The sequence below is a fragment of the Heterocephalus glaber genome, unplaced genomic scaffold, assembly GCF_053883595.1.
Source record: "Heterocephalus glaber isolate CG9 unplaced genomic scaffold, H.glaber_assembly_v1.0 deba00001594, whole genome shotgun sequence".
NCBI lineage: Eukaryota > Metazoa > Chordata > Mammalia > Rodentia > Bathyergidae > Heterocephalus > Heterocephalus glaber.
This window is the reverse complement of record NW_028258369.1, coordinates 704,902-732,437: the sequence shown is the minus strand read 5'-3', so window position 1 is coordinate 732,437 and position 27,536 is coordinate 704,902. Positions and strand designations below refer to the sequence as shown.

Here is a 27,536-nt window from a genome sequence, read left to right as displayed (position 1 = left end):
TGTATGATATACATGTAAGGGGATGCTCCCAGAAAAAAACACTCAAAGGTCTCCGAAGAACTTGCTACGATTCTTCCTTTGATATTTTTCACTCAATATGCCCTTCCCTCCATCCTTACTGTTGACATACTTGTCCTTCAAAGATCTGACCCAAAATGTAATCGCTTCAAAAATGAAGAATGATATCTATTTGTCCTTAGTTAAGGGGAACATTCTTAGCAAAGACACAAAATACAGCTCTAAACATACAAATAAGAGTGACCACATTTTAATGCTAAATTTTATAAAGCAAAAAACATATAGGCATAAATAAATACAAAAACAAAAGGGATATAGAACTAGGGAAAGGAGAAAGGAGATTAGGAGAAAAGAGAAGGAAAGTGGGGGAGTAATAAAGATGAAAATAATCAAAATATGTTGTATTCATGTACCATTATAGCACCACAAATCTCTTTCTTCTGTACTACTAATACACACCAATTTAAAAATAAAGGTAAATGCTAGAGTGGAAATTGCATTTCCCATGGTTATTATGACAAAAACACTATGTAAAATCTGTGAGGAATTACAAGTCAACAAAAAATAAAATAAACTCATAAAAATGTCAATGTTATAGCCTATAATTTTGAGAAGATAAAGTCTTAATATAAGAGGATGGTCAACTGCACTTGTATCAGTGAAAAACAAATTAAAATAGCAATGAAGTGCAATTTTCCACCATCAGAGTAATAAAAACATCTGATAATCAAGTATGAGAAAAATGTGAAAAAAAATTTATTCTTAGGACTTCAGGTCAGAGTATAAATTGGTACAACCACTTATTCAGCAACAACCCATAAGATAAAATAAAATAAAATAAACTGTACATATTACTACACGTGTAAACATAATTTATTGTTCAGTCTGGGACACATTTGAACAGGAAAGGCAATGCATTTAAAATGCAATACAACAAAACCATAAACTGAAGAATCTCTGGCTGAATTGTTTATACCATCACCCTATATAAGATCTACTCAGGGTATACACTCTACATAACTTCTTGTCTATATGTGCTGCATGAGTATAAAGCTACTCATAGTTTATACTGCATAAAAAGGAAAATTTATCAAAAGATAACTTGATAAATAAAATGCAAAACACAGAATACTAAATAGCAAGGAAAAATAATGTACTAGATTATTCTATATATCAATAGCTAGATATCAAACATGTCAGTTATAAATAAAAAATACAAAATTCCAGAATGTTATGCACAGACAAATGCTATTACAATATATAACATAGTATATGTTAATTTATATAAATAAAAACATAAAATATAATGAAAAAATATACTGCAACATTCAATAATGTTTTTCTTTGGCAATTTGAGAAGTGAGATCTGGTGATGATATACAAATAATTAAGATATCTTAGTTAGATTATATTTCTTTAAAATTAATTCAAAACAAATGTGATAAATTTAGAAGTTGATAAACTTTGATTGGGGGAGGTATTTGTATATTTTAAGACACAATATTTTTTACCTTTAATGGTTTTTATTTCTCAAAATCAAAACAAGTGAGTCCTCTTCAACGAAATTGTTATTGATCTTTTTAAGCCAAACATTATCTCTGCTTCCTCTGTGTGTTTCTAACATTGTAGCTCTCTTACAGGATTTATGTTGTTGTGCTTATTTAATTTATCTCTTCCATTGAATTGAAAATTATTAATTGATAAGTGTCTTGTACCCTTTGTCTCCTTCCATAATACTTGACCAGATATTTGTAGAACAATAAACACCCAATAAGATTTTATTAACTCACTACCAAAAGAATAGAATGATTTACATAAAAACATTTACTTCTTTTTAGGTAACTCTAGGAAAATGTCAAATCTTTAATTTTATCCTTTTTTTTTGCACAATGTTCCTATGATATGTGATGGTTATATTGACATAGCATAAATCCCTAATACAATTGAAACTATAGTGTTTTGTGTTTATACTTTTTCTAAAATATGGAACATGCTCCATATTCTAATTACCAAACCAGCCTAGTCTACTTGTTGGTCAAAGGGCCCTGTTTCAACAGTTTCTCTTTCATAAATACTTATTTTTGTCCTAATAATGATTTGTAGACTAGTGAATGAACAATGACATTTTTCTCAGCTACTCTCCTGTGTCACTTTCGCTCTATTTGCCACTCTAGCAATGTTAACTTCTTCTTGTCAACACCAGTTAATATTTTTGAACATCTACAGGTCCATAGCAGACTATGTTACCTGCTGCTCATTTAGAGTCTAGCTGTTAAGCAAAGCTTTAAGACGATTTGTCATTTTCTTTGAGTTTTTTTAAATTTCAAATTTTATGGCTTCGATTTTTCTACTCTCATAAATCAAACATATGCTTTTATTTTTTGCAGTTATCAGTTTGTTCAGTTGAACAATGCCCAACTCACAAATGAATATTTTTGCAAATACATATGGTGGATATTTAAGTACATATGTGAATTTGTATAGCCCAAAGTGAATTAAAATGTTACGTTGAGTTATTGTTTATCCAAAGAACTGTAAGAGAAGATATCAAGTATGCTTGTTTATATGTACATATATGCTAAATTTAAGTTTCAATGCTAGCTTTTAAAATGTGCTTTCTGCCTACTGCTTATACAAAAAGGAAATATTTATTCTTGAAAGGGAAATATACTTTTAGAATATTTTTCTTAACTATTTTAGGTTTTGTTTTTGTTTTCATTTTCTCTGCTACTTCAGACTTAGCACCAGACATACCTAGTTCCGCTTGGCCCCTAGATTATTACTTAACTTCCCTTTGAGAGAATACTTTGCATGGAAAGTGTTTAACTGGATGATTCTTGTGATTACTGGAGGCTATGCATAGTGGGCATAGCACAATTACTTCACAATTGCTTCACAATTACATCCTGGCACTTTTCAAACACACCGAGTTTTTGTTTTAGGTACCCTTTCAGACATACACACACCAGAGGTACAGGTGTTGGCCCTGACTTTTCAGAGTGGTCTATGTATTATAATTAAAATTTTTAAAAACTCTGACTTCAAATACATAATCCTTGCACAGCTCTGATCCTTCTGTAGTTCAGATTGGCTGGAACACCGTTGGGGGAACACTTACTGACTTGGCAACGTGAAGCAAATGACATGCATCTCGGGCCGGGGATTTAGCTCAGTGTTTTCGCTGCCTGCTGCGCAAGCTCAAGGACCCGAGTTTGATCCCCAGTACCAAAAAAAAAAAAAAAAAAAAAAAATGACATGCATCTCTGAATGAGCAGAAAAACAAGCTGATTTCATTCCTTTCACTCCCACCGTACCACAGAGATTGGCTGATTAATTACTTGCTCATATTGTCTAAGCTGCCCCTCAAAGACAATTCATTTCGCTAAAATTCAAATACTTTCTTTCCAAAGTATGAGATATGTGTTAAAAGAAGCCAGGGATTGGAGGCAGGAGCTATATTACAGGTGCCTGCTGTTTTGCAGGCTCTCATGAGTACACTGTTAGGCATTCAGGTATTAGAAAGGTTTCGGAAATCCTGCTCAGCCCTTGGCATCTTTTCAGCCCTCTCTTGATCTTTAGTCCAGCTGTTCAATGAAAAGAAGTGAAGCTGGAGAGGCATTAGTGTGGCGATGTCAGTTAGCTGGTGTTATAGAGGTTGTTGTTATGCTACCAGATAATACACACGTTATTTTTACTCAGGTGGAAGGGTGCCTTGCTGTGCATTTCTACTGCTGTCAGAAAGATTGATTCCTGAAATATTTTGAAAAAAATGCTAAATACTAGCTACTTTGGGTATTTAGCCAGGGGCATCACAGCTGCCTGGCATTGCAATGTGGCAGCTGAGCAGTAATCGCTGCTATTTCTCTGATTTGCTTTTGTCTTTGTCAGCAACTGAGCAGAGGGAGGTTCAAGCCCAAAGTGGGGCCCCTCACTCTCCAGTGATCTCATCCAGCCCATGGTTTTAAATACTCTGTGCAATGTTAATGACTCCCAAATTTATATCTCTGGCCCTGATGTCATCCCTGCAAGCCAGACTCATATAGCCGGCTGCCTACTAAATAGCCCCACATTGATGTCTATGAGATATCTCAAATTTAACACAAACGAAACCAAACTCCTGATCTGTCCACCCACGTGTGCCTGGAACTGCTCATTCCATAATATTCCCATGGTGGTAAATGGCAACTTCTTTCTACAGTTGTTCTAACCAAAGGCTTGTAGTCATCTTTAACCTGTCTTTACCTTGTATTCCACATTTCAAGGAATCCACCTTAAGGTTCAATACTTGAATATTTTTCTATCCTGCTACCTTAACCCAAGTTAATGACAAATTTTATCTGGCTATCACAATTGCCTCCTAATTGTCAGCATGTTTCTTTCATTCCAACTGTGTACTTTCCTAAAGCTGTAAAAGTGAATCTTAAAATACAAATTGGGTCATATTATGTCCTGCTTAGAAATCATCAATGGCTTTCAATCTCAAAATCCAAACCAAGCCTACAAAGCCATAGACAATCTAGATCTCCGATGGACTTCTAACTTCTTATCTTTCCCCTCTTTTCTTGGCTCATGTCTCAAACTCATTAACTTGAACACAGTGGCCTTCCTGCTACTCCTAAAACATCCCAGGCTTGGTCCCATCTAAGTTTCTTTGAACTTGCTCTTCTCTTTCATGAGATGCTTTTGTCCCAGATATTTCCATGGCCTGGTTCTTCATCTCGTTTATATTTCCACTCAAATGTCTCTTCATCAGTAAGGGCTTCATCATCATCCTTTATAAAAGTAGTGTACTGTTCTTCACGATCTCTTACTTGCTGTATTTTTAATGGCTTCTATAATACCCTGATGATTTTCCTCCTGCATGCAGGTTTTGTTTTGTTTACTGCCCATTATCTGGCACCAATAGTGCCCAGTGTGCAGAAGTCCCTAATATGCATTTCCGAAAAACACAGTTACCTGAATCATTTTTCTACCAACTACAAAATGGTACTTTGAATACCTGTATTTTCATATCTCTTTAATGTTAGCTCTTCACTGGAAAAATCTCTTAAAATCCATATCCTCATTACTCCATTTCTAATTTAAGTAGTCCTTGAAACACATGGTTCCCAAAAGTAAGGTGAAAAGCAGGTCATGGTACGTCTTGCATTCCTTGGATGGCTTAATACCACAAAATATTAGTGATTGTCACCACTTCTCAAATAACTGCAATTTCTACAAATCATATTTTGTATCCCCTCAAAAACTCACCTTTCCTATTCTTGTCTTCGTATTCCAATAAATGGGAAATGAGACATCTTACTTTTCTTTTGTCTTTGGTTTAAACCTTGTTTTAAAACCCCTTCCTAATATTTCCAACATTCACTTTTATGATTCACTTAGATTTCAAAAGTGAAAAGGGTAGTTTGTTTTATATTGTCAGTGAGTTTTCTACTTCTTTTGGGAACAGGAACCATCAAAATCAGTATTAGTTTGTCATAACACTCAGAGAAAGCTTTGCCTGTAGTACACACTCCATAATATCTGTTACTTTGGGTTGTTGTCTTTTTCAAGTTTCTTTGATGATTGGACTTCTTATCCTTTTAATTAGAAATAAAAATCTGATTAATAGTTTTTTTTTAAGAGTACAAGTTACTATACTTCTATGATAGTATGGGATGAAGGCAAAACTTCTCAACTGATATATATTGGACACAGTCACACTATAAATAGATTTCAAGTATGCTATCATAATAACTTTCTTAACCTCTCCCTCTCCGTGGCAGCTGGATTCCTAACCCAATCACTTCTGACCACAGAATTGTTTACCTTTGAGTGCCCTACAAATATCTCCATTATGTGTCATGGCAAAAAGTTGAAAGTAATTCTAGTTCAAAACTAATGAATAGAACTTTCTCTGCAATCATACACATGTTCTGGATCTCCCTTTCAACAATGTAATGATTGAATATATGTGGATACTGAGCTCTTGAAATAGGTCTAGTGCAGTTGAGCCCAGTCACTACCATATTGAATAGTGCTTCTGAAGTATAAACTCTGAACTATGTAATCCATTAGTAACCAATGATAAAAATAAGCATGATTTAGCAATTTTCCACCTCAGCAAATATTAATTTGAGGTGTTAACAACCTATAATGGGATGAGCAGGCAGAAATTAAATTTATAGTCCACTAAATCAAGAATAAATCCATCAAAACAAGCATAATCTTTCTTTAGCTGTGTTTGGCTTTCTTTTCTGCTGTCTTTTTTGTTGCTGCTTTATGATGTGGCAAATGATAGTGCTGTTAGTTGAAAGTGGCTTCAAAGTCATACCTGCAGGCTTCACCTTACTGAGTACAGGTGAATTCTGCTATCTGCATTACTACTCTAATAGGGCCTGCAACAATCTAATTATTTGCCTTTGGGTACTATAGACCATGTGGTTTGTACTGCCCACCTCTCCTTCTTAGATGATCTGTCAGTCATTGCTGAGGCCAGTGGTCTGTGTTTAGCAATGCTTTTATGCTAGATTAATCATTATGGAATTAACTATTGCTTGCAGCCATTATCTTTGAATCATTGTTTAATCCAAGCAAGAGCATTCTTGAGTCTGTAGATTTGTGAGTTAAAATTTACAACCTAGTGTCAACTTACAATGAGGAAAAGGATGTCAGAAAACATATTGTTTATTCATGTATTAGTCCTGAGGGATAGGTAGTATGTGGATTTCCCCCTCATGATTCTTATGTTTGATAATTCTTTCAATAAAATGTGATTGAATATGCCTATTTGCCCATTTTGCTCAAGATGACTCTGATCCAAAGTGTCCCATAATCTCATTAACTTCTTAACACAGGTATTCCAAGTTCGGCTCTGTTTCTTTATTCAAGTTGCTCCCGCTTTCTGGAATAGCTTATCCCTTCTTTTATATCAGATAAAATTTAGCCTTAATTCTAGAGCCACTGAATTCCCAAACACTTGAGTGAGTGCATACCAGCATTTATGAAGCACATTGTATGCACCAGGCAAAACACCTTACCAGGGATCTGATTTAAACTTCACAGCAAGCAGGCCTTCGTGAGATAATTTTCCAGAGATGTATTTTCTCACTATCTTGCAATTGAGGAAATTGTGCTTCAAAAATGTGAAATAATTTGATTAAAACACTTTTATGATAAAACCTATGACTCCCTGTGTCTAAAGCCTTTGCTCTTTCCATTGCACACAAAGGACCCCAAGGGACCTAATAATAATGGGATCTGTAAATCATTGAGCTTGTACTAATTTGAAGTAGATGTGCAGCTTCCTTGTTTAGACTACTAATTTCCAATTATTGTCTTCTTTGTGCTACCATCTTACTTCTTATCTTACAGTATGCTTCCACACAAATAGAAAACTACATCTTTGAGGAAAATATGGGAAAGAGTATGATAACTGGGGAAAGCCTTGGTCCCTCTTGAGTAATATGGTATGGGTGTATTGTTTGCTTTTATATGTCACTCATCCATGAATTTTTCTACCTATTTAGTTTCCACCTTCCTTCATCTTTTACCTTAAAACTGTGAAACCACCCATAGCCAGGACTATATCGTTGACCTTATTAAATACTCTCTATTATTAATTGTTGGTCATATCCATTCAACCAGCATATAAACTACTTGTTTGTGGGTATCTTATTTTGTTCTTATTTTGCATTGGTTTATTCTACCAGCCTAAATGCTAAGCTAAACATTGATAGATTTTACATATTTGTTGAGTGAATGAGTGACTATTCACATTATATATGGACAAAAAGGCAAACAGAAAATTTCCCCAGAAAAGACTGAAATAGCTGAATATATGCCCTCCTGGTCATATGTCATTTAAAGAACAATGATGAGTTTCTCATATGAGTACACAAATAGCTGGTACTTAATATTTCTCAAAGGGTACTTATTAATAGCCATTTTTCTGGATTACTGTATTACATTTTCTAGATGAGTAGGACTTCTAAAGTAACTGAAGTATGTCCCATTAGCCATACAAATGTATTTTGTAATGAAAAATTTTAATGCAGATCTTTAGAAAAAAGAAGCATGCAATTTCTGCCTTTTAAAATAGAGTGTATAAAACACAATTAGAGCTTTTATCATTTCATCATTTCACAATTGTTTTTGAGTATTCAGTATGTTCTGCCTGTTATGGAAAATATTAAAAATCTTAGGGAAACGAAGGTTAAATTATAAAAATAAAACACCTTAACCTGCATTCTCAGGGAGTTTAAAGTTTCAAGGGGAAGTCAGGTGTGCAGATTGAAAAATTCCAGACCAGCCTTTCAAAGGTTGTACAGAGATAAGGAAGGTTATGTTTAGAGGCCACAGCATCTGAGTCAGAAAGTTCAGCCCCAAAACGTTGACAGCTGTGGCAATTATAGAAGGATGGCTAGGATTGAAGAGGAAGGACTGTGGTGTTCTAGATGGAGCAAAGCAGGGGCATTTCAAAAGAACCAACAGAATGATGGCCTGGGGAAATGGTAGCATGTTCAAAATGCTTGAATGAATAGCAGCTTGAGGACAGTTCCAGACTTTGAAGAAAAATTTTAAATATTCACATTGGATCATATTAATTCCTTGCTTACAAACCTTCATTGTTCTACTATCAGTTACTGATTAAAACCTTAGGTTGGTAAAAAAAAATGTGAGCAAGTCTAATAAAAAATAATCATGATCAATGCTTTACTTGTAGTTGACCATGCCAAGATCGTCTAAGCCTGGTCCAGTTAGCTGAACTTCTGCTCAGGAGTCTTGTAGACTCGTGAACAATAATAAATTGTCATTATTTTAAACTACTAAGGTTTGGGATATTTTGCAATTCAGAAATATTCCACTGATGAATTGTATCAGTATTTTTCTACTATTTTATTCGTAAAGTAAAAATGTCTTTGCTATATTTGTTACAAACAGAAGTGTGGAGTTATAATAGAAACAAATTTTGCTCAGCACATACAGGTGTGGCATTGCTTTGAACTGATATAGATGCAATTCAATTTCATTTCATTTTTATTCTAAACTTGGCTCTAAATTTATAATTTATACTTCTGTATGTGGGTATATATAGATGTATGCACTATATATAACACTCAAAATTTACCAGATCCTAAAGCTTTCATATCCATAGCATTTTAAAATGATTTTTACTATGAACAATTTCAAGCAAAATGGGCACAAAAGGAGTGAGAAGAGCATACTGAAATTCCATGCAACGTCACCCAGCATTAGTAATTTTTAGCATTTTGTGTATGTTGTTTGTTACAGGATTTGCTTTTGTTTTTTCCTTGCTTTTGATGATGGGAGTAGTGTACTTTTCAATGCAACTAGGAACAAATTTGCAGCTGTTTTTCAATGCAACTAGGAAAAAATTTAGTTTGTTTCCGCCTTTCTACAAAGAAAATGCTTCAAATGACTAACCGGTGTTTGTTGCCCAGTAACTCTTGGCTATGTGCTGATAGCAAAATAATATAGCAGCATTTGCAGCACAATTAGATTTGAATACCAAGCTTTATTTAAAGGGTGCCTGATTTTATTGTTCATAGGCATGTTTTTCTTTTTTGTGCTTCTGAGGGATTTAAATTTGTTTTTGTTTTTGTAGTAATCATGTTTTTAATGACTTGTGATAGACTTCATTTTCTGAAACAATAGAAAACTACCATTGGAAAACTTTACTAAACTTTTAGACAGAGTTGAAGCTACTTGAAATTCTCCCCGGTAGGAGATTATTTGTTAAATAATCATATTTTAATAAAATGGCTTTTCTGACAGTGTGAGATAAATGATAAAAACTGTACAGGGGAATATGAAGATGGTCTAGACAAGTAAGTTACAGCTGTTCTGTTTTTGGTACAGATGAAAGAATGTAAAGCTAAAGGTTTCTTTTTCACTTTACTCATGATAAACAAAATAATTTTCTTCAGTCTGTGTGCAAGATCATATTTTAGAAAGAAAGGAAGAATGAAAGGAAAGGAAGGATGGATAGCAGGCATGAAGTAAAACGGGAAGAAGGAAGGAGAAAAGAAAGCAAGAGAAAGAGAGTAATTATTTGGGTCTTTAGCAGTAATGCCACCAAATATCACAGTCAGCCTGCAATTCAATGCATACTATTTATATCACTATCATACTGATATTTCAGAGTTCCAATAATACATCAATCAGCTTAGATTAACAGAATATAAAAAGAACATATGCTATCTCCCATTGTAGGTTCATCATTGACAACAATGAGTTAAAGCAAATAAAAGAGTTGAATATGTCAATATTGTTATTGTGCCTAAAGCAAGAGGAAAGTAATGTGGCAGTGGTTGAATAATTTGGTTAAAGTTATGTTCTCATATTTTGTGCAAAAATGAGGTTTAATTATAGGATTTTGGCTGTTATGTAATGTTATACTAAAAGGCATCTCTAATACTGTAAACAATTACTACAAAAATTTAAAACTTGAGATTTATATGGATAAAGCCTAAGTTTTAATGGAGAACATGCTTATTAAGATTCATTTATTTTGGGGGGGAGGTACCAGCGATCGAACTTGGGACCTTACGCTTGTGAGGCAGGTGGCGGAACCACTGAGCTAAATCCCCAGCCCCAGGGTTCATTTCTTTTTGGTAACAGTGCTCATAGTATTTCCAGAATGCCTAACTTTATTTGGTTCATTATTATGATAAGAGTCCCAAATTGCATGTTATCATCAAGTTCTATAATCATTACAGTTCTGCTTGTAAGAGCCCATGGAAAACATATCTGTCCCATTTTTTTCTAGAAGGCAAAAACACACTTATTCAAATTCTGCGGTAAAATACTCACTATTGTCAAAAATAGTGTATTTCTAAAGAAGTCTATTAAAACAAAAAACTTTCCATCCCTGTTTCCAAACACTATCAAAATCTTCCCAACAGGATGCCTCATATTATCAGAGAATCAGGGTGGGTGGTGGCCGAGTAGAAGTAACATTAGAAGACACAAATGTTTAAAAGCTATCTACAGAAATGGAGAGCAGGTGATTATTATAATCAGAAGAGGTGAGTTCACATCCTGACTGCTCTCTTCACTGGCTTTCCATTTTTGGAGAAGTTTCAGTTTCACTGTAGATAATCAGTGCTCAAATGCAATAAGGTAACTGAATACTCCAAACCATCATATGCATTATCTTTCTATCCATATGCTTACTTGTGATTACATGGTTATGTTATTGTGTCTTACAAGTCTTTAAATTATACTGAGAGTTCCAGCTAACAACACGTGTACTAAATGTTTTGTCATTAAAATTAAACAGAGGGTGCCATATCCACACTTGATAATAAATTCAGATGTGGCATGGAATATTTTGTTTTTAAGCCCTCGCCAGGTGTATTAAATATCTATCAGAACTTACCAAATAGATTTTGTGGGAGCTACCCTCTTTTGGTTAGTATATGTTCAGTGACTGAAAATAACTTCTGTGCTAATTTATATTAATAAAGTTTTGTTTTGAAATAATTATATGATATGTCAAAAGCTAAATGTTTTGTAAACATATTTGAATCATTTCTGAAATTCTGGAATGTGTCTACTTTTTAATGTTAAATGGGTTATTTGATGTCTTTAAAGAAGAACCTTTTGATTTTTTAGTTGCTTGGATGGAGGGAAGAATTTGGTGGTGGTTATTTTTTCTATGACAGTTTCAAAATAGAGAAGGAAGTTTCTCATTCATTACACAGACTCCTCTCATTTTGGCTTTGCATCTGTCTCCTGTACCCTGTTATTCCTGAACTTTCTGCCTATTAACCCATACTGTCTTCATGGCTGTGGTTGACTCTACAATAGCCCAGGCTTCAGCTTCTACCACCCTGTTTCAACAGTCCCTGTGTTTTCAATAGCTTCCTGTCCACCAGATAATGGAAATCTCTAATACAAGTCAGGTTTGAAATACATGTAATATATGCCTATGATATTTCAACTGCAGCAGTACTGAGTACTATTGACATCATGTGCCAGATCATTTTTGTAGGAGGGTTTCCTTTGCTTTGTAAGATATTTAGCAACATCCATTGTTAACTAACATCACCTACCAATTGTGACAACCCCGGTTGAGAATCAGTATTATAGAACCATACCAGTGTGCAATCATGTAAGATTCTATATTATGAACAGAAAGCCAAGAAATGTAGATGTCATCTACAAAAATACAACTATCAGTGAAGCAATTCAGTATAATCTTCAAGGCCATCAACTGTAGTACACTACATCATGGGAATATAACGTCCTAATGTGTTATCCCTAGCCATAGAATTTTAAATGTTCTGATTCTCATGGTAACATGGTGACTTTTTGTCTATTCCACCACTTTCTTTTAATAGCATTTCCAAACAACTTAAAATTTATTATATTTCATTTTCAAATGTCTTTTACCTGGTAACAGAAAAAGAAAAAAATGATTATGTTGTAATTTTCCATACTTGTATTGCTAGAAAAGAGATACTTTCCCTTATAAGATGTATAATTTCTTAGAATTTACTATTGTCCCTAGAAGCCAATTAGTGACTCTTAATTGTTTTCCTGCTTGTCAACTGAAATGAAAACAGTAGTTGGCATACTTACCTATTTGATTATAACTATTACATCAATCAGCATCCTTTTTCTAGCGTTTGTCATAATTTCTCCCAATAATTATGCATTGGTTCCATTTTCTTGCCATTTTGTTAACTTTAAGTACACACACAAATTTTTTTTGAAATAGTTAAAATCAGGCAATCAAATACTATTAATTTTCATCATATTTATATAAAATATACTACACCAATTTTAAAAAATAATAAAATTGGAAATATTACAACACCTTCATTAATTCTGTCCTTCTGTAGTCTCCATTATTTACCCTCCATGTTTGTCTCAGCTCAGGATCAAGGTTCAGTGGATGATTGAGTGAGTTCTGGAATCTGGCATGAGTCTGGATGAGTCAAGTAAGAATACAAACAACGGAAGCTAGGGATTAAGTGCCCAGTGCAGAAAATGAATAGACCCTAAACCTTAAGTTTATCTTGAGGTTCATTAGCTCTACCTTTGATATTCCTGAATAATTTTTTGAGAGCAATGAATATGGTATTTTTGTGATTTATGTTTCCTGTGTAATTTATCAAGATATTGGAAAGTGATTGAGTATAAATTTCTAAATGCCATTATTACTATGTTAAAACAGTACTTCATAATAAATTTATTTAAATGACAAAAGACTAAATTAAATATGATGATATTCAATTTGCCAGTTGAATATGTTCCACATAACAGTGAATCAAAAGAGTACTTGAGTTTTCTTAATATCTTAGATAAACATGACTCTGGTTCTATTTCTTTTTTTTTTTTTTTGGAACCGGGGATCAAACTAGGGTCCTTGCTCTTGCGCAGCAGGTGGCAAAACCACTGAGCTAAATCTCTGGCCCTCTCTGATTCTATTTCTGAAGAAATAAGTTTGGAAATATACTTTTAAAATTATTATGAATGATGTCAAAGCAAAATATAGTAAAGATTTGCCAAATTATATCTCATAAAAAACAAGTATGACATTAGCCTAAAACATTAAACTGCTTTAAAACCATTTTCTCAATCTTTTGGGAGGACTGCAAAGACACAGTATGTCATCAATCAGTGACTCAATTTTCAACACCGAAATTAGTGATAAATAGTAAAATTGGTCTCTATGCATAAAAGGAGACAACTAAACTGCTTTATAAAAAATTATCTCTGAATATCTATCGTAGGTATTAGCTTTTCCTTCACTGGAACAAGATACCCAACACCTAAAACTTAAAGGTGTAGAGGTTTATTTTGCCTCACAGTTTCAAAGGATTCAGTTCATTATGTGTTAGCTGCAAAGCAGAAGCACTTGGTGAAGACCATGGCAGAGGATGGCTGCTCATGCCATAATGGCCAGGAAACAGAGAGAACAGAGGAGCCCAGGACAAGAATATATTCTTCTAGGTCACACCTCAATGACTAGCCCCTTCCAACCAGGTCCCCCTTCCAAATTTGAGACTTTTGGGGAGCATTTTACATCTCAACCATAACAATACCTAGTGGCCCATATATCTCTGTCTGTTATAATGCCTCCTAATATTGTTAAATAGTGTCACCATTCACATATTTACTCAATCTCATAACTGAGTAATTGCTCTTAACACAAAGACATTCACTTATATTCGACATCTAGTCCATCAGTAAATATGTTATATCTACATACAAAATAAATATGTAAGGAAAAAAACTACCACATATAACACCAACGCCATGGTACCATCACCTGTTTGTGAACTGCTTCAATGTCCTCCCTTCTGACTTCCTGCCAATACTCTGCTTCATTGTTTCCATGCCACTCCATCCTTCTAAACTCAAACACCAAGGTGCTAGCATGAAAATCCTGATACTTAAGTGCTATCCAGGGCTCTCCTCTTTATAAAACTCTCCTAAGCATTCCTATAATGTTTAGAATAAAAAACAAGACCTATTTAAAATTTCTTATGCCCTGTCTAAGTTGGCCTATGGCTGTGTCTGAATTCATTGCTACTCTTCAATATAACAAAAATGGCCATCTCTACTGTCCTGCAAACGTGTCACTTATACACAAATCTGAGCATCTTTGCACTTGGTCTTCCCTCTGCTGCACATAAAATTCCTCCAGGTATTCACATGGCTCATTTCTTCCCTTCATCATATCTGTTTCAAATGATAGTCACAGTAAACTTTCCTGACAGTCTTCTCAAAATAACACTTGCATTAGTCTCTGTCTCTTTAGCTGCTTCATTTTTATGGTATTTGTAATCAGCCGGCATTATATTAGCTATGCACTTATTTACACGCTTATTTTATATCTCACTTTCTGGAGTGCTTGCTTCCTAAAAGCAGGAATCTTGTTTGTCTTTGTCTTAGTGACTAGAACAGTGCCTGACAAAGAGGAAATGCTTTAAAATATGACTTGAATGAATGAAGGATTGAACATATTTATTTTATTTTTATCACAAGGAGCTCTTATCAAACTAAATGAATAAAAGATTCAGTATCAAAACTAGTCAAATTAACTTCCTGGTTTTCCTCAATGTATATATTTTTATAAGGATATTAACATATTAACAGTTATGCCTTTTGACATAATCTGAATTGATGTTTTGTATATGTTGTTAGTTTATTCATAAACTGCTCTGGATGTACCTTTCTGTTCAATTGCTTTGCCTTCCTCATTGAGGCTTCTGAGACTATAAGACTCTTGTTAGTCTCTGTAATTGCTTTAAAAAGAAAGATATTTTACTAACTTTAAAGCATTAGAGACAAGTGAAAAAAATAAACTAGTCCTTCTCCCCTAAATGAATTTTCCTTGTATGTGGTGATATGTTTTTTTCTGTCTTTTTCTTTCTTCTACAAGGACCATGAGATTGAGTTTATAAAATGTGTGCTCCACTATTAGAAAATGATGTTAAAGCATTCAAGAACAAAGAAACCAGTACTGAAATCCTGAGTCTTCCAGAGATTAAAGCCCTATGGGTGATCCAACTTCCCTTGATCTCTGAGGAAAACAGATGGTTGTTCTGTAAACTCTTTTAAGTTTAAAAGAAAACATGCACAAATGACCCATTGTAAAATGGAATGAGTCCGTGGAGTGGCCCTAAAGCATGTTTTATTGTCAGCTGTGCAAATCTGTGAATGTTGTTTTGTGACAAGTTTTAGTCGATGGGTTTAAGTGGAGTTACAAAGAAATTATACTCAAGTATAACACTCACTACAATTCATCTTAAATAGGCTCTCATCTGTGACCGTCCTTGGTAATGACTCTGTCTTATTCTTTTATTTCTAATTTAATATTAGGCTTATTCACTTGATAAATGCTCTTGAAATTGAATTACGGAGAAATTTATAATTCTATTATACAGACTTTAAGTTTCACGAGTTATTACAATGTTTAAAAGCTGTGTTTTGTTTGAGTCTTTTACAACCATAATACAAGGCCTGGAATACTTAGAATCATTCAAGAGGGAATGAAGAGGAACGGGAAGTAAAAGGGATCAAGATGTTATATGCAAAAATACATGTGTCAAACATATACTAATGAAATATTTTAAATAAAACTATTTACCTGGTGAGTTTATTCTGTTGGGCCTCATGGAGTTGTGACCTTTATTGTCTTTTTCTGGGATATTGTTTAAAATTGGAGTGCTGGTTTGGTATTCATGAAGTTTCTCAGGTGTTCTTTGTCATGGAAGTATCTTATTTCCCCATCAATTTTGAAAGATAGTTTTGCAGGATACATCAGTCTAGTGTGGAGGTTATTTTCTTTTAGGGCATGAAATACCTCACTCCAGGCTCTCCTTGACTTGAGGGTTTGTATTGAAAAGTCTGCTGAAATTCTGGTGGGCTTTCCTCTGTATGTGATTTGTTTCTTTTCTCTAACTGCTTGTAGTATTTTGTTCTGTTGGGTTTCTGGGATATTGATTATTATATGTCTAGGTGTAGATTGTTTTTGATCGTGGCTAGTTGGAGTTCTATATGCCTCAATTATCTGTATGTCAAATTCTTTCACTCTCTTTGGGAAGTTTTCTGTCATTAATTCTGTGAACAGTTTTTTTTTTTAATGTCTTTTGTACTTTCTCCTGCTTTTTCCTAGGTTCCTATCAGTCTTATATTATTCTTCTTTGCATCATCTAGGAGCTGCTGGATCATTTTTTCATGGTCCCTTACTATTTTTTAAGAGATCTCTCTTTTCATGGTCACTGACTGCAATTCTGTCTTCTATATCTGAAATTCTGTCTTCATATTGGCTCATTTTGCTGTGAATGCTTTCAATAGAGTTTTTAATTTCCTGGATATCTGTTTGAATCTGTTTCATGGATTCCATTTCTTTCCTATGCTGGGCATTCATGGCTTCCATCATGGTCCTGAGCTCATCTATTTTTTATCTCTTTCTTTTTTAGAGGCTCTAATCATGTCTTTCATTCTGCTGACCATCTCTGTAGTTATCTGGGAAATTATTTCTATTTTGAATTTTTCTAGAGCCTCATTCATCCATTTTGTTACCTCCTGTGCTATCAGTTCAGGATGCTCAGGTGGTTGATTATCAGAATTTTCCACCACATTTCCCCCAGAATTTGCCTCTGGTGAGCTGGAATTCTGAGGTTGTGCCTTGCTTAGGTGTCTTCTCATTTCTATTTTTGTTGTTGGTACTGTTTTTGGTTTAATTCCTGGGTTGATACTTCAATTTTGCTTATTGTAAATATCTTTGTTGCTTTTATTTAGAACCCTTAAAGAATGATTGCTTCTCAGAGGTGTCTTCCAGATATAGCTGGTCTTTAGGTTTTGAATCTCTAATGACTCCTAGGGAATCTCATTTTCAGTATACCAGGAAGGACAACTGATTAGATCAATCACAACACCTTAGGCCAAGTGATAGAATCAGCAGCAACAATAGCATCAAGCACAGCTTAGAAGATGACAATTTGTGGTCGTTATTAATCTATCACCTTTAACTGTGTGAATTAAATCAAAATTGAGGACCAGCCCAAAATATGTTTATAGTGAATAAACTCTTCAATATAGCAACTTTACCCTTCAGGATGGGGGCTTAGAAGGAGTTGGGGAGAAAGGCATAGATAGGTACAAGGATAGGGAAAGGTTAGAAATGAGGCCAGAAGACACAGGAAAATCATCCACACTCTAGGAAACTATTGAAGACAAGAGGAAAAGACAAAACGAAAGAAAAAAGACAAGAACAGAACATCCTAACAGCAATAGGGAAGCTAGAAACTGTATTCACTTTCCTTTAAAACTAATGACAATTGAGAGAATGAAAAAGAGAAGAAAAGAAAAAGAAAGAAAAAAGAAATCTGAATTAGGAAAGTAACATGAACAAAAAGGGAGAGAGATGAAGAACAAGGTGGGAGAGAGAGAGAGACAGAAAGAAAAGAAAAAAAACAAAAAAAGAAAAAATAAATTTGAAAAGAGTAAAAAATTAAAAATAAGAGAAAAAATAAATAAAAAGGGCCTCCTTCAAGGTATGTCTCTGCTATCACAATAGACAACGTGGGCAGCAGTGTGCAGATCTAAGTCAATTAGTCTCAGCAAGCTAGCAGCATTCCCCTGAGATTCAGGCTGATTTCTAGCTGCAAGGCCCAAATGAGCTCCCTGTCCTCCTGCAGGGTTGAACTCTGCCAGATTCTATTGCAGGTTCAAGCTGCCCTACCCTGAAGATAGTGCAGGTTCCAATGGGAGGTGGTGATCCCTCCAACTTACCAAGTACAGTGGTCTGGTGTGCCTTATTGTAGAAATTTTCTTCACTTTTCCAGTGGGCTTCAATTTTCATCAAGGAGCCTCAGAGAGGCCCTCTTTCTGTTATTCCCTTCTGCTCTATCTTCTGGAGCTCAGAACAATGGCCTTTATGACCCCCTACACCTCTGTGGTGTTGATACAGGTACTGGCTGGGCACAGCTGCTGGTGCCCACATGACTCACCACCTCCTTGGTGCCGGGGGGCTCTGCTCCTGGGAAATTGGGGAAATAAAACTATTTAAAATGGGTTTTATTGTGATTGAATTCTTGAAGATAGATTGATTCATCTGTTATAGAAACTACTGTCCGGCCGGGGACTTAGCTCAGTGGCACCGAGCCTGCCTCACAAATGCAAGGTCCTGAGTTTGATCCCCGGTGCCCCCCAAAGAAGAAAAAAAAGAAAAAACTAATGTGAAAATTAATTATTCTTAAATCCAGGGTCTAAACCCCTTTTAAACCCTTAGTAAAATATCACTTTATTATTTCCTAAACAATATTTTTTCTTTTTAGCTGCATATAATCCTAAGTGCTATTGTCCCAAACTGATGATACCCAAAGGTATCGTTGGAACAGATTTATTTTTTATCATTTTATACTTAGTTAATTTCTATTACAAATAATACTTCATAAAATATATTTATTACCTACAGAAGCTTCACACAAACCCATGTGGGAAAACTATGTCATACTTTACATATAAGAAGACTAAGAGATATTAAATAGTTTCTCTAATTTGCCAAGTCAACAAACCAGAGTCAGGAATTATTTAATCTGTGTCTCCCTGAAAGCAAAGTGTATGATTTTCCTTATTCTACCATAATACTTCTAAAAAACAAAGTGGAGCGAGTAGTGAGTTAAAATGCATCAAAAACTATTTATGATTTTGAAAGCACAAATTTTGTGCTAGAATAACTATAGGAATACAAGAAATATTGAGTATTCGCAATAGTATTTGAGGGATTAGTTTGTGAGGAGTTAGAATTAGATTTAAAAGGGTGATCCTTTGACAGGGAAAGTGTATATTCATCCCAAATACCTCACATTTCTTTCCTCAGGAACATTAGAAAGACTAAAGAATCCTGGTTGATCTGCTCTGGTTTTTGTTTTAAGAGTATTAAACTCTATTTCATTGTTCTGTTATGTGTACAAGAAATGGGGAAAAGAGGGAGAGACTGCATCTCTTCTTGACTAGTTACGTAACATTAACATAGACGAGGGATCAGTCTTGTACACATCTTTATGTATACCAACTTTTAGATGTTGCTCTAACCTCAACAAGTAAGCAAAATGAATGTCCTTAAAATTCCCCTTCTGTTGTACAGAAAAGTTTTGTTCATTGAGACATAGCAATAACTCTGTAAGAGAGTTCTACTATTGTGAATGATTTTAGCATCTTTAATGTTTTTAATAGCATTTTCTGAAGAATCAAACGAAGGTTTGGAAATGCTTTTGTTAATGGATACAAAGCTATATATAATGCATAGATTGTGAGATAAAAATCGGACCTTTGGCAGACAAAGTGTTATTATGTTTTAAAATCACCCTGTGCTTCATGTCATGTCACTACCGTTGGACTTTCTTTAGTTCTCCAGTGATTTCAGTTAATGCCTATGTGTTTGTATATGTATGTTAGAAAGAGAAGGAAGTGTTCCCAAAAGACAAGTTGTTTTCTTGACAGTGAAATGTCAGATGTTCTAGTCACGGTTTGATGTTAATAACTTTGCTTTCTATTATAAATAATGTTTCAGTTTCATTATAATTCTACCTTTGCCAATGGAGAGAATACAGAACAGTTTTCTGTTTGTGTGTGTGTGTTCATTTTCATTGGTCATTATCATTCCTGTTTTTGTTTATCCAGTTTTATCTCTGTCAATTCAGTTCAACTGGTATTTATTAAATAGCATAAGTTTAAAGTGTTAGAAACATTCAAATAATCTATAATTCTGTTCATGTCCTTTCCTGGTATCCTCAAAATTTGTCACCCTCAAATGACTGTGAACCTGAGCTATGTCTTAGCCTTAGTGATCATTTTCTTTTCACAGTCATTTTGTCAGTGTGTCAAAATAGCAGTTCCGCTGTTGTGTTATCTGGAAGTTTCCACTCACTTTTATCCAAGAAAGGCAAATCATACAAGAAATGTGCCAAAGTGATACCCATCACAGCATAATACCAATCCATGAGACTTATAGATGATGGCAGATTGCACTACAAGAGTTCCTTGCTCTAAATTCTGATGATTTAATTGGATGTTTTCACTCTTCTAACAAATCACACAAACCTTGAGGGAAGACTTTATACAGCTTATACAGTCATTGCTTGACAGAATTTTCACTGAGCACATAAGAAAGAATAGAGAGGAAAAGATCTAGCAAGGACTTTAGCTTGAACGTACTTTGTTACCTTTGGCAAAACATTTGATCTCTTTGTACCTTAGATTCCTGATTTCTAAGACAAAGGAGTTGAATAGGCCCAGAATTCTTATTATTAAACTGCAGATAACTGTAAAGTATAAGAGCAAAAAGCAGAGATATTCCAAACCACCTATCGCAGTACCTGACACATGGTAGTATTTCCTATATGTCAAATGAATTTAGTTCAAATTTGATTATTCAAATTCTTGAGTGAAATATTGGATACAATAAATAAAAGCAGAGCTACTTTTGTCAAAGAGAAGTGGTAGTATCACAAAGCACAGAGACATGCCCAGACAGTCCTTACCTCCTTCACTTCACCTGCCTAGAGGGCACTGTGCAAAACTTCTGACTTTAGTTTAAAAGCTCCCCCAATTACCACCCCCCCCAAAAAAACCCTTAATAAACATAGAACTCTCTCTGGCTCCAACATTCTGTGATTTCATGAGTTAGACTTGAAAAATTCCTATGCTAACTCAGATTGTCATGTGACAGAATAAGAAAACTCTTAATAATATTACATTGTGCCACAGAGTGGGTGGTGGGTTTGGGTGGAGAATCACAAAATCATTTTTATTCTGAACAAATCTGCTACATATGGACTTTACTATCTTTCCAGATCTTTTCCCCTCTTACCATAGAATAGTGTGGGATGTGTTTTAATAAGGAACATTGTTCTCAACTGTTCTCTAAAACAAACTGTCAAATTATCTACTGGTAACTACTTAATCACAAGATTTTATAAACTGTCTTGATTTACAAAATAAACAGCTATTTTGATGTCATAGTTGCTTTTGATGCTCACTGAAATAATTTAATAAAGAGGATCTAAGAAATGTGACTTTTTGACCTATTAATGGTAAACTATTTTGTCAACATTTAGTAATAAGCTGATTATTTAGGTGGTAAGAGAAGAAAATCTGATAAGATCAAATCGCTTAGGCAAAAAGTAAGAATATTTAAAGTTAATCGAAGTGATGTTGTATCTGAGAATTTCAAAGCTATTTCTCTCTTCCTATTACCCCAACTGTTTTTTCCTCTTTACCTGTACCTTTGTTAAATAGTAATAAAGATAAATGAATAAAACATTCAATTAATTATGAAGAAGAACAATCAACTGTACCTTGGTCTCCCATATCAACACTATTAAAATACATCCCAGTTTTTCTAACTTGGGTTGTGCCTATACTTTGCTCTGCCTGTGTTTTTTGTTAAAGAGAGATGGATGCAAGCTGGTGAGCCAGTTTGAATTCTTGAGTCCTCTGGTGACAAGTACATGTAGCCAACTCTTGGCACTTCTGTCTAGATCAGCCTTGCAGTTATCAACCAAATTGGCATATACTCCTGGCAAAGGAGAAAGACAGCCCTGAAAGTCAAAACACTTAGTTCTGCAACCCTTAATTGATCATTTTTGTACTTGACACAGAGTAGAAGTTGCAGTGGCAGGTTTCAAGAGGCCTAGACAATTCAATCAGAGTGGGTGGGGAGGGAAGCTCAATAAAGAACTATTTGTTTAAAGTTCAGTTTAAAGTTCAGTTTAGTCTAGTTTAGTTAGGAATGAATTATGCAGTGAGAAACCTATCTTGAAAATGCTTAATAGCAAACTCAGATTTGTAGGCTGATAAATGAAATTGATGAAAGCACTAGCAGAAACGTGTGGAAGCTTCAAATCAAAGAGAATATATCATGAAAATAAGTAAATAAATACTGCAAAATGTAATAGACAATAGTAATAAAATAGTCTAAATGGAAATATCATTTAAAAATATTTTCTTGGCATGGACGTATATGCTCATACTAATTTAATGGCACTTTGCTACCCCATTCAGAAAATATGAGCAAATAATAAAATTACTAAATTGAGAGTTGTGAAATAATGCACCACAACATATGGAACATAGGAATGGTATTAAGAAGAATGACACATTCCTATGTCAAAAAGTGTTGTAATACATACCTCATATATCACATGTAGTTTTAACACAGGAAAAAATGTAGGGCACCCCATTAAAAGAAAAAAAAGGTATAAATTGAAATGCTTTGTGAAACACACTCATATGCTCTTAAGTACTGACCAATCCTGCTTCCGTAAATCAATACTGTCATGTGACTGTCAATCTGGACATGTTGTATTTCCCTCTTTTATAATCTAATAGCTTTTGCCTTGCCTGAAGGTATTACCTGCAATATGAAAGTCATTACTTGGTACAGTGCTTCGACAGTACTTTAAGAATGAAAAATGTGTGAGAAAATAAATTGTATTCTTTGAGTTCATGCAGCATAACTATAAGTCTCTGTACTGTTACTATTCTTGTTTTTCAGCTCCTCTGACTGATAAGCCACCCAAGCTTTTGTATCCTGTGGAAAGTAAACTGACAATTCAGGAAACTCAGCTGGGTGAGTAATTCCTTAATTACAGTTAATATACTTTTCTCCAATGCACTCTGACAGTTAATAAGTCTAGATTGTAACTGCAATACGCTGAGCTAAATGCATGTATAGCTGGTATTCTATTCTTTGCAGTGTGTGCTTTGGGACCAAGCTGGATGCCATCTAGATGGTTGTTGGGAAATGAGACAGGATGAAGATTTTAGTAATGCTATTATAATGCCATGTCATAATATTTGACTTGGTTTTAAAACCAACAGTGTGGAACTATTTGACTTATAATAGTATCCACTAATACATTAAAATGCAATTTCTGAAATTTGGGGAAAGAGGTGCAAATTCATTAAGATAAATATCATCATTATGACTTAAAAGCATTTTAAAATTTGAATTCAATGTAATGGACATCATGATAATTAACTTTTGGATAATGTGTCATTAAAATATGAGCAAGTGACCTTTAGTTAAGGTACTGGAAGATTTGGACATAAAACCATGGACAAAATATGCTTTGGGTAAAATATTCAGATGTATGCAAATCAAAATCCTAGTATGCATATCAGAGATAAGTATAAGATTTTTAAGGTTGATTTAGCTATATTCGGTTACATCAAATTGTGGGAAAATTTTCCTATTAATTACAAATATATACCACATATTTCATTCTGTTTTCCTAAGTTTTATTTTCATTTGAAATGCAATATACATCTACTTAAAATTATTTGGTTTTAGTGGTTTGGTATAAATTAAAAGTATGATTTCACCTATACAGGCATATTGTTAAGAAATTTCTTCTTATACTAATCCATCAAAAATGAAAATGCATTTAATGTATGCTACTAAAAAAGAATCAATAGCTCATCCCTTAAATTTTGATGGTTTTTTGTTCTTGGAGTAAGAGTTTGGAGGAAAATTGTAAATAAATTTTCTAAGTGAAGATTAAACATGGTAAACTTTTCTAATTACATGTCTAAGTTATATTGCACAAAAACAAGATGATGGTTTTAGAATTTTTAAGATTAGTGTAGTCTATGAATTTCTAACACTGGAAATTCTTACATTTGCTAACTTGAATCATGAACATATACAGGCTTTATGCAAGTCAATATATTAATATGCTTCTTTGGTAATAAATTCAATTCTTTTTGATAAAAGGCATATATATACAAGTAGTATTATAATTGTTGTTTTAAGATAGACTATTGGCAGAAGTAAAACAATGTCACATCTAAAATGAACAAATACGCTAAAATTGTATCTTGTACTTTATACCATCCTATATTGAATTATTTATTGCTATTTGATAAACACAATTTGAAATATAAATTCTTTTTGTGAAGTATTGGGATTGAATCCAGAGCCTTCTCACTGAGCTACGTCCTCAGTTCACCCCATTTTTGTTATTATTATATGTTTGAGATACATACTGAATACATTCCTTGCAGGGAGTTGTTACATGTGCATAATCTTTTTTTATTTCTTCTTTCCCCACCAACCCATTTTTAAAGCTTTTTAGACATGATCTAAGTGGCTAAATTGTACAGGCTGGGCTAGAATTTAAGATCCTCCTGCCTCAGCCTCCCAGAATTTTGAGACTGCAGATGTTTTCACCATACTCAACTCCTAAAATAAGATCTCATGATTGAACTTGCTTATATAGATCTTTCAATAACTCTTAGGAAGATGTATTTCTATGGAATTATGCATAACTCCAAACTTCTAAAGGGTTTAATGATGCCAGTTATCACTAATGAACACAACAAAAATAAATTTTTTGTTTTTAGTTGTATATCTTTACCTGACAACATAATTAAGAGAATTTTATGTTTGATGGTTGCACTTTTTTTGTTGTTGTCCCTGAATTTGAAGTCAAATTGTTCTTTACCTCCTACTATAGTGTGTTATAAATTGGAAAGCTGTTTTTATAAAATAATACATTTTTGAATGAAATAATAAATTGCATTGAAAGTATAAAAATTTCTTATGCATATTGGAAGATTTTATTATGCATTCATTTGGAGGAATATGAGGATATCTGTCAACAAAATGCTCCAAGAAATACTCTAAATGTTTTATTACACAGAATTAAAAAAAAGAGCTCTCTTTAATCACCAGCTAAATTAAACATATCAATCTGGAATTTGATTCTTTTTTTAAAAAAGCTTTTATTTTCTGATTTTAGTTCTCAATGCATCACAAAAATCATTCACTAGTTAGAAAAATTTAACCTCAATCTTTCTATTTTTTTAAACAACAACTTGATTTGGAATAGCTGCCTTGCTAGTGTTGCTAGTTGGTGAATAAATGATCAAAATAGTATGAGTGAAAATAGGAAAGACTATTAAAAACACACATACAGATATACTCAAGGTACCTAAAATATACTTGTTATCTACAATGTGTACATTGATTTTTCTTTTTCTTTTTTTGATACCGGAAATCAAACTCTGTATCTTGTGTTTGCGAGGCAGGTGTCAGAATCACTGAGCTAAATCCCTGGCCCTGTACTTTGATTTTTCAATTCCTTGAGGATTTAATTTTTTTCCTTTCCAGATTTGAAAAAGCCATCAACTCTAACAGGTTTAATATATAATAACCAATAATAAGGAAGGGGTATTGAATAAAGAGTGATGGGATAGCAGTAGAAGGGTGGCCTGCATCAGAGGTGGGTGACCAGTAAGTGGTGTCTCCCCTTATGAAAAGGTGGAAGTCCCCAAGAAAATTCCATTGGTCAAGAGTTCAGGGGTCTGTCTCAACCTTTTCTTAAACTGAAAGATGATCTCAGAATATAATAAAATTCATGTATGAGGCATAGTATAAGAAAAATCTACTTAAATCTGAGCAGGTACATATCTGGTAACCTATCTTTGGCATCTTTTCTAAATTACACATACGTCCAACCAACCCTGATAACTGTAAGTCTGTCGATTCTCTGGTTTCTTCTCAAATATATACCATTCATTAATAATAATCTTCAATAAAATCACAAATTTCATGGATTTGCCCTTGATCTTCACATTCGCTTTTCACTGCTATCTACTAGCCATGCCTGCCTTTCCCTTTCTATATCATTCTTGCAGTCTGTTCTAATCCCTTCATCTTCTCAAACTGGAAAGATCTGATAGTGATCATGTAAACTCTTTCATTGTAGAAAGCCCAAAGCAATAAAAGCAAATACTTAGAGAAAAATAATATAATGGTAACTAAATTCATGGAAAATATGCAAATTGGTGGGTTTGAATTACAATCAGTATGTGGTCACAGCCTGGCATTTCCACTTTAAATGACATCTGTGTGTTATTTCTAAATGTGAAAAAAGAACTCCATCCCTTTTAAATAACTTTCAGGCATCAGCAAATATATGGACAGCATTTTCTTGGGCAAAAGGCACAGAAATCACACTGTACAATTCTGAAGGTCAATCCATAAGGTGAGCCTGACTTAGTTTGAGGCTGCAGTAGTCAAGGGAATCAAAAGACACACATAATTGACCTGCTGAGTTTGAGCCCTGTAGGTGTCATTTAGAGATCTGTGCAGCCTGTTATGGAGAGGAGCCCACTTTCAGAAGCTTCCAGAGTAGAAGATAGCATATTCCATTGGTACTAGACTTCCAAAGAGCAGCAATTCCCCTTATCCTTGACCTAATGAGACACAGTTGTATTCTACAACTCAGGATTTGCTGAGAATTACTGTATTATTAGATATGGGCATCCCTATATTTCAATTCTGTTTTTTTTCTCTAAACATAATTATGTAGGTTAATATAGAAATTTGGGAGAAATAGAGAAAAGGAATTTGTTTCTTTTACTCTAAATTTTAAGTGTATTTAATCCTTATTAAATGGCCTCAGAAAACATCTTCTTCATGGTTACATGATATCTACGTGAACATTGTATAATTTCATATACAGTAGTACCTCAAGTTTTGTCTCCAAACAATTTGGTGTACAAACAGAAGCATTCGGCAAAAATTTGTTTTTATCTGCAAACTCTGCATCAAGTGACAAATACGACCACGGCCATCTTTCCCACACAAACACAAATGTGACTATCTTTTCCAAAATCATAGAACAAATTAAGTTTGTGAACTGAGGTGCCACCGTATATTGCTGGAAATTAGGATTTTTTCAGTTTTCCTTATTGCAAATAATGATATGATGATCTTTATTAATACCCTTTCTCCTTGACTTTATAATTATTTCTATAGGACAGATTCCTAAAAGGAAAAATACTGGATGAAAGGAAATAATTTTGTTAAATATTCTTGCTTCATATTTCTATATTTTTTTTACCAGGGAAATTGTACAAACTCTCACCAGGAGTATATAATAAGACTAGTAACCTTTAATGTTTAATAAATATTTTGTAATAGAGCTCTTAGAAGAAAAATATCTTTTCTTTGATATCATAGTCATTCCCCCGACCGT

General features: G+C 34.0%; 1 protein-coding gene across 17 annotated transcripts in view; it reads left to right on the top strand.

Annotated features, from left to right (window-relative positions):
• Il1rapl1 (interleukin 1 receptor accessory protein like 1) overlaps positions 1–27,536 on the top strand; it is a 1,215,099-nt gene that overhangs the window by 919,658 nt on the left and 267,905 nt on the right. For all 17 annotated transcript variants that reach the window (XM_087193607.1, XM_087193605.1, XM_087193606.1 and 14 more), the window contains one exon: positions 23,045–23,119. In XM_087193607.1, the coding sequence (XP_087049733.1) occupies positions 23,045–23,119 (75 nt within the window). The remainder of the gene's footprint in view (positions 1–23,044; positions 23,120–27,536) is intronic.